Genomic DNA, 8,921 nt, shown 5'->3' on the forward strand with positions numbered 1-8,921 from the left:
TGATACACAAATGGTCAATAAGCACACAAAAAAACGTTCAACATCACTAATTACTGGGTAAGTGCAAATCAAAATCACAGTATCACCTTACATCCACTAGGATGGATATTACTATCAAAAAAAAAAAGAAAGAAAGAAAGAGAGAAAAATAGAAAATAACAAGTATTAGTGAGAATGTGGAGAAATTATAATCCTCATGCATTGCTGGTGGGAATGTAAAATGCTGCTATAGAAAAGAGTATGGTAATTTATTTATTTTTAGTTTTTTAAAGATTTTATTTATTTTTTTTGAGAGAGAGAGAGAGTGAGAGAGAGATCATGAACAGGGGGGAAGGGTAGAGGGAAAAGCAGATTCCCTGCTGAGCAAGAAGCCCCATGTGAGACTCGATCCCAGGACCCTGGGATCATGACCTGAGGCGAAGGCAGATGCTTAACTGACTGAGCCACCCAGGTACCCAAGTATGGTAATATAAAATTAAAAATATAATTCCATATAATTCAGCAATCCCACTTCTAGGTAGATACCCAAAAGAGTTGAAAGCAGGGTCTTGAAGAGACTACTTGTACATGCATGTTGAGAGCAACATTATTCACAATAGCCAAAAGACAGAAGCAATTCAAATGTCCAATAATGGATGGATAAACAATATGTAGTATATACAATGGAATATTATTAAGTCTTAAAAAAGAAAAAGATTCTGATACTACAATATGGATGAACCTTGACATTATGCTAAGTGAAATGAGCCAGTCACAAAAAGACAAATACTGTATGACTCCACTTTTACCAGGTACTTAGAATAGTCAAAATTACAGAGATAGAAACTGAAATAGTGGCTGCTAGGGGCTGGAGGCAGGTAAATGGGGAGTTATTGTTTAATAGGTAAAAAGTTTCAGTTTTACAAGATGAAGAGCTCTGGAATGGATGTGGTGATGGTTGTACAACATTATGAATGTATTTAATACCATTGAACTGTACAACCTGAAAATAAGATGAAAAACTGTATGTATATTTCATGACACTTTTTTAAATGTAAGTATTCCCATTCTCCCCCTTGCCAAAAAGACAAAGAAAGTAAGAATTTTCTAAGATTTCTTAACCATTTAAGTTTTCTCATGTTTACTTTCACCATTCTTTTTGTTTCTTTCTAGAAATTAGCAGTTTAAAAAATCATAAAGAGGAAAATAAAAGGAATCAGTATGTGAAACCTCTGTTACTTTTTTATAGTATCTCATTGTATCTAGCTGGGACGGTCCACAGCAGGCATAATGGTGCTGCTTTAGAAGGCTAGCATTCTAATATCTAACACATGATCGCAAACACATACATTGTTTACTATGTGCCAGAACCCCTCCCAAATGCTTTACATATGTGAAACTGTTTAATACAGTATGACATAGCTATTAATAGTATCTTTTATAGATAAGGAATCTGATGCACTATAAAGTTAAATAACTTGCACAAGGTCACCAACTTCGAGTGGTGAGATGGCTTTCGAATGGCCTCTTAGATGGCAGCCTCCATCCAGAACTCAGATTAAACAAGTGCATCACATGACCTCTTTCTGAACATAGCACTACTCCCAAGCAATAGAAGGCACTCAAGATGAAAATTTTAGACTAAATCCTAAAGACAAAGCATAACAATCTCTTCAGCATAGTAATGTTTTACATAATCTGAGCCTATCTCCCTTTTTAGCATCATCTCCTATCTACCTGCCCAATAAACTCCCATCTCCTGCCTCATTCCCTCTGTAAGCTATACCAACCAGTCTACAGTTCCTTTGATTAAAAACAAGCTGTTAACTGCCAAACTTTGCACATACTGTTCTCTTTACTTAAAACATTCCCTCCCCTCCTCCCACCATCTTCTTTGTTTGGCTAATTACACTTCATTCAATTGTAAAGTCTGGTCTGACAGTAAATCTCACAGGCACCCCTGTTCTTCCTGTATGTTCCCAGATAACATGGTACACTACAAAATCTCTTAGAACTATAACTATACATGATTCATTCTTATTCACAAGTTACGGCATATGGTAAGTGCATCCCTTGAATAAGTGTCTCCTGAGTACACTGGGGCGTGCAAGAATACTGGGGTTCATGTTTCAGAACCCATTAATTAATGATGAGTCCATTATGATGAGGTTCTGCCAGAAACTACATTTACCACAGGAAAGTTCCATCACAGACCCACGTACTATACTTTAGATTTAGGTAGATCATGTTTAAATGGCACCCCAGTATAATGTGAAAGCCATAAAGCACTGTACTATTAAACCTATAGTTGCAGCAAGAAACAAATGTAATACCAAGCATTTCCCACGCATGGGGAAAATGTATTACGTTAAAGTCACAGAATTAGATAGATAATATCCAACCCTGAGTTTACCTTTAATAGAAGATTCTTTTATATGGAGTGCATTTTAATACAATCCCAAATAATATTTATATATTCATTCCAACCATAATAGCTGAATCCTCTGTACACTCATTGCACTTCATATAAACATTTTGGCTCTTATTTCATTATACTGTAATTATCTGTTTACATAACTCTATCGCTATTAGACTTCAGGCTCTCTGAAGGCAAACTGCCATTCACTTTTCTATCTCAGTGCTTGGTAGTAAAGATTCCCAAAGGCTTGGAGAATAACTTAAGTAGCATCTCAAAGTCTATAAAGAATCCTGCAAATAATTTTACAGAAAAAAATTAAGTTTAGAGGTTATATAACTTGGCTGAGATCATAGAGCAAATAGATAGATGAATCCAGAGTTCAAATCCAGGTCTTCAATCAACAATTTCTATGCCCTTTCCACTACACCACCACACGTTACCGTAAGTAAATAACTACAAATTGTGCAAGTACTACATCCTACAGTAGTTGTTTATAAAGCAACAGCTCAACCAAAACTGAGTCACAAAAAATTATAATAAAGGTCCTTTAAAAATGAGATCTCTGAACTGTCACACACAGTTAGTTATCGCTATTAGTATCAGTAGAATACTGCTATAAGTATTTTAAAAAAGATTTTACCTTGTACTTCTTTATCATGATACTCCTTTAGTTTTGTCCAAAGTTCCTTAAAATCATTAGATGTATCTACAGAACTAGGGCTTCCACAGTTGCTTCCAGAGATGTTCATCTTGCTTAATATGCTCCACACTTCTACTTGCCTAATGTTTTCTGACCTTTTTCTGTTACATTATATAGGTATGAAGTTGTCTTCAACAGTTGAAATACCTGAAATGATAGATTGCAACATAAATGAATTTTGCATTTATACGTATGTAATTTGAAGTCAGGATACCTTCAAGCCTACTAGCCAGCTCTTCTCAGGTTTTCCTTATTTACCTACAGTCAATCACTTTGAGAATCCGGGGGATGGGAAGTCAAGATGATTATGACGAGAACCCTGATTTCAGTTATTTGGGCCTTAGTTAAGCTAAATTTTCAGGCAAACTTTCTCTTATTACTCCTGGAAAGAAGTAATTACTTAAGTTGAGATGATCCTGCTATTGAGAGGTTTGTAGTCATTCACACTCAGTACCGATTGATTCACCATTCTAAAATAATTTATTCCTTGTTAAATTTTTGAGTTGATATGGAATGCAAAAAAAATGGAAAACATTCTGAAATACTCGACTTAAACATATTCACGTAAATATACAGACACGTTTTAATAGTCATAGGAGCACAAATCTTGTAAAAGAGCAAGAAAGATGATTGTGATTAATACACCTGAAGATTTGAATACGTTTCTCCTAATAGGAGAAATAAGTGAGCAAGACACAGGCACAGCAAAGACCTATGAATACAGAAATGTCTAGTAACAAGGCAAAAAGGGTAAGTCTATTTTGTCCCCCTCTCAGAGTAGAGGTAAAATGATTATTACTTGTGTAGCCCCAAAGGAAGCAACAGGATACTACGAAGTTCAAGTGGATTCATAAATATTTTAATATGTGTCCTTAAGCTGAAACCACTAACTAGCTACTACTAAAAAAGTCGAACAATTAACAGGTCTACTAAATCTCACATATGGCTCTTTAGCCAATGCCTTATCATTGCTAATGTGCCCAAACTGATTTCAGTGTCTCTTACAAACCATTTCTCAAGTTCTCTGATGATAAGGCTAAATAAGCAATGACATTTCTTTTTTTAAGTACGCTCCATGCCTAATGGGGGGCTTGAACTCACAACTCTGAGATCAAGAGTGCCATGCTCAACCCACTAAGCTACCCAGGCACCCCAGCAATTACATTTCTAAAGGAACGAGATTGTGACTGAGGCCACTTTGACAAGCACTACAGAAATACTGCAAAAATACCCTTTTATTAAGCTTTTTTAAAAATTGTGATTTAGGCTTTTTTTGAGACAATCAGTGAAAACTGAACATGTACTGGATTTTAGATAATGTTAGGGATTATTTTTAATTGTCTTGGGTATGATAACGTGCTCATGTTAAAAAAAAGAAGTCCTTAGCTGTTAAAGAGATATATACTGATATGTTTACAGGTAAACTCACCTGTTCTGCATTTGCTTTCAAATACTCCAGCTAAAATAAACAAGAAATGTTGGGTAAGGAAATGAAACAAGAAGGGCTACTTTGACAATCACTGAAGGTGGGTAATGGATGGGTCTGTCACAGAGTTCGTAATTCTAGTCTCTCTCTTGTGTACATTTATTATTTCGATACTACAGTTTTTAAAAGAGCGATTGGGTGCATGAATTAATATAGCTTTATTTCCAAAGAGGCCTGAATTCTACTCTTTCTTTCTTTTTTTTTAAAGATTTTATTTATTTATTTGACAGAGATAGAGACAGCTAGCGGGAGTGGGAGAGGAAGAAGCAGGCTCATAGCGGAGGAGCCCAATGTGGGGCTCGATCCCATAACACTAGGATCACGCCCTGAGCCGAAGGCAGACGCTTAACGATTGCGCCACCCAGGCGTCCTTCTACTATTTCTTAACTCTAAAAGATAATAGGCCTATCTATTGTCAACGAAAGCCACCATTTGTTGTTTTACCATGTAACAGATACCGTTGTTTTACAGTCATTTTTTTAAAACTAAATCTTGAGAACTCTATAGAACAGCTACCGTTATTAATCTCATTTTAGAGTTGGAGAAACAGGCTTAAGAGATTAAGTGACTCGCCCAAGGTCATACAATTAGGTCCCACACTATGTCACGAGGGCAGGGGTAAGGAGGTGGGGGAGGGGACTCTAGTGATGCTAATTAACTACAAAATGCTTTAGCCCAAGAAAAATAATTATTTCTATTAAGTAATAGTTTAAAAACAAAGTTTTAATTCCTTTAATGGATAATTTAAAATTGCATAGTATTAAATTGCTTAAAACCAATAGTGTAAAACAAGCATTTTGAAATATATCTTCAGAGGTAGTAAAAAAAAAAACCAAAAAACTTTTTTCCACATAAAAACAATTTACCAACACAACACTAAACTTGCAAATTCTGGCTCGCAAAACCGTCTCCAACCTACCCTGCACGCCCAGCACTTTTGTCAATCTCTCTTTTGGCTTGAACCGTTATCGATGTACGGTGATGTGCCTTCATTTCTTAGAAATGCGCACTTGTGTCTCAAGATGCATCCCGGGCTCAAAGGTCTGTAATAATTTAATACATTTCTGTGCATCCTTCAGCAGTGTAAACCACCACAGTGAAAGTCCTCAGTAAAATATTTCTTTCCTGTCGCACCCACCACACATATTCTCACAGAGGCAGGGCAAGAGCCGCGTCTGGAGTGACACAGGTGCCGGAGATAAACGAATAGGGACTCGGACTGGTCCTCTTACGAGCAAAGCTGACTGGGTCCAGAGGCTCCCATCCCAGGACCCGTAGCCACCAGTCTCTCCCGCGCGCCGCCGTCACCCAAACGTTCCAAGAGTCTGCAGCGCTACTGGCGCGGGAAGCGCGCACCGCGCCCCTCGGCGCATGCGCGGGGCGGGCTCGGCGCCGGTACGCGAGTCAGCCCGCGCGGGAGACCAAAGAACCACAGGGAGCGCAAGCTCGTCGTCCCTCCGACTCACCTCCAGCCGAGTTTAGCCGGGCTCCAGCCTGCTCCCTCAGGCAGTCCCAGAAGCCGCAGGGCTACCACAACTCAGGCGCCAAACGCCTAAGTTCGGCCGGCAGCTCCAGACCGGAAGTAGCCGCTACGACCCACCGCTTCGGATTGGGGAAAGGAGATTACTCTTTATTCACGGCTTCCAAGATTGCCTCAGAGATTCTCGAAAGCCCCAGAGGAGAAGCAGACACGGCTCCGGGGCTGTGAAGAGGCAGCCACTCGCTTTTCTTCCCCTCACGAATCTGCCAAACCCCCTCCGGGAAAGCCGGCCCCTCAGGGCGGCCCGCGCTTTCCGGGGTGGGGGAGGGCCCGAGGGCCGCCGGCCGGGTTGGGAGGCGCCCGGACCCGCCCCCCTTGGAGCCCTCTGGACGTCACGCGGGAGTTCCCGCCGCGTCACGCCCCTTCCTCTCGCCGCGCAGCGAGGCGGTGCCCCGCACTCCTCTCGCGGAGGAGCGGGGTAGCCGGTGTGGCCCCACGCCAAGGGCTGTGACTGAAGAGTGGAGCGCCAGCCTCTGCGCGTTCGCGAGCGGCTCCGGGAGCTGGCGGCGGCCACAGCATTTTGTTGAGATGCCCTGGAGAAAGCGCAAGCTTCCCTGTCTGGGGAACCTCAAGCCTTTGGTGTGTCTGACTTCAGCACATTTCAGGAAAGCATGTATGAGTGGCCAGTACCACATGGAAAGTTAAAACTAACTGATGAGGGAATGGACATGGATCAGTCTTAACGTAGTTTCTGCCTTGTAGCTATTACCTGCAGTTTAGTGATGTGACCGGACAGCACTGGGTGGTGAGGCCATGTTAGCAAAAGGATGTGTATTTTGCTGAGGTTAAGTGGAAAGTTCTCCTGAGGACCCTGAAATGAGACGGAATCAGAATGACCAGCATAATTTGTTGGAACAACAAGCTTTAAATTAGGTAATTTAATGTTTTAAAAAATAAACACTTCCTGTAGCTGTTTGTAACGTTCAAAACGTTAGTATGTTTTCTTAATTGATTTCTAAAAGAAGCGTTTTAGCATTTAGCAGGTCTGCAAATGAAGTTGAAAATAAACAGAATAGGCTAGAATCACAGTATCTTTTAAACCAGTTCAGTACTTTTCTGTATACTTAAAAGATCTGAGAGGAAGTGTTATGAACTTTTAAAAGTTAAATAGTATTTAGGAAATCATAAATACAAACTGTAAAGGTAATTTTTCCACTCCTTCCCGATGTTAAGGGATGGCTATGAGAGCTTACTGCTTTGGAATTGCACCCAGCAGGATGTTTCTGTACCATTCTAGCAATGCTATAGGAACATTGGTTTCTTTAGGGAAGAGGGTTGCTGAATCTTCATTACCCTATTATAGTAACTATCATTTGCTTCCAAACTTTGTAAGACTTCATTCATAATACTTTTAAAGAAAATGGGTGAAAAATTGCCATTTCTAATAATAACACAGGCATAATTCCTTGTATAAATGTTTAAAATGGAAATAGTTTTGTTATAAATGGAAAGAACTTGTAATCAGTTTGTCATTTAATAGTACGTAGAAATAACAGTGTCCTTGTGGTCCAAAGAAAAACTGAGAACAAATTGACCTAACCTGTTGCTCTGGCCTCTGCCCTCCACTGTCCAATGAATGTGTTTATACAAGTTAGAATCCAAAGAATTAGCCTTGACACCTTTTTCCCCTTTAATCCCCATATCCGATTTATCACCAAGTCCTTTCAGTTTTCCTTACCAAATATACCCCAAATTAATCCCCTTCTTTCCTTCACCACCACCGTATTCCAAAATAGCACTTTCTCTTACCTAGTCTGCTAGTCTATTTTCCATATCCACCCAACCCAACAAACCCACCTAAACCTTTCTCTTCACTGGTGTTCAGAAAAAAAATTTGAGTATTCTCAATTCATGCATATATTTAAAATTTAAATTGTATACATGTAAAAGAAAAAATAGGGGTGCCTGGCTGGCTCAGTCTGTAGAGTAAGTGATTCTTGATCTTGAGGTCATGAGTTCAAGCTCCACGTTGGGCGTTGAGCTTACTTAAGAAAAAAAAAAAAGATAAATTGTGTACATGTATTGTTGAAAAACGGTATATAGTCTAATGGATAAGTCAAGCTCTGAAGACAGACTTCCTGGGTTTGAATCCTGCTCTAGTACTTCCTTACCACGTGATCTTAGACTGATTTCTTAACCTCTCTGTCTCTTTTTCTTATCTGTGAAATGAGGATAATAGTACCAAACATACAGGGTTATGAAGAGTAAATGAGTTACTGCGTGTAAACTGCTTGGTACAGTGTTTAGATGTACAGTATGTGCTCCAAAAAAAAGCCCTTATTAGTACTTCTGAGCTAAGTCTCGACTTACAAAAACATTTTTTAAAAGGATGAGAAAAAATGGAAATCTAATATTTTTTCCTGCTCCCACCTTAAATTTTACCCACTTTGAGACCACTTTACACTGTAGCTACTGTGATCTTTCTGAAAAATAAATCCGATAATGGCTGCTTAGATCTTTCAGTGGCTTATTGTTACTCTGAAGATAGCCCTTTTGAACTGCCCTTACTGTGTTTCCAGGCCTCACTGACCTTTTAGTGTCTCCTAGGTCTTTGCATTGCCTTTGCTTCTGCTTGGAATTATGAACCAAACCTACCTCTGCCCTTTGCCTAGCTATTTACTAATATTTTTATCTTGTTTTAATAGTCTTTTCTATTAGATCCTCTTATAGCACCATGTACCTTCCCATCTTGTGCTTACTAGTTTTAATTATTTAATTAATTCTCTCTCCCCGCTAGACTAAGTTTCTTGAGGTCAAAACCACGTCTTGTTTACCTTTTTGTTGTTGTTGTTCACCT

General features: G+C 39.4%; 1 protein-coding gene across 1 annotated transcript in view; it reads right to left on the reverse strand.

The window, feature by feature from the left end:
- RBBP8 (RB binding protein 8, endonuclease) overlaps nt 1-8,581 on the reverse strand; it is an 88,169-nt gene extending 79,588 nt beyond the window's left edge. The window contains exons 1-2 of the mRNA XM_008690697.2: nt 6,051-8,581; nt 3,039-3,245 (exon numbers count right to left, since the gene is read on the reverse strand). Coding sequence (XP_008688919.1) covers nt 3,039-3,147 — 109 coding nt within the window. The 5' untranslated portion in view covers nt 3,148-3,245; nt 6,051-8,581. The remainder of the gene's footprint in view (nt 1-3,038; nt 3,246-6,050) is intronic.
- Between the last annotated feature and the right edge of the window lie 340 nt (nt 8,582-8,921).

Source organism: Ursus maritimus, unplaced genomic scaffold (assembly GCF_017311325.1).
Source record: "Ursus maritimus isolate PB19 unplaced genomic scaffold, ASM1731132v1 scaffold_18, whole genome shotgun sequence".
Classification (NCBI taxonomy): domain Eukaryota; kingdom Metazoa; phylum Chordata; class Mammalia; order Carnivora; family Ursidae; genus Ursus; species Ursus maritimus.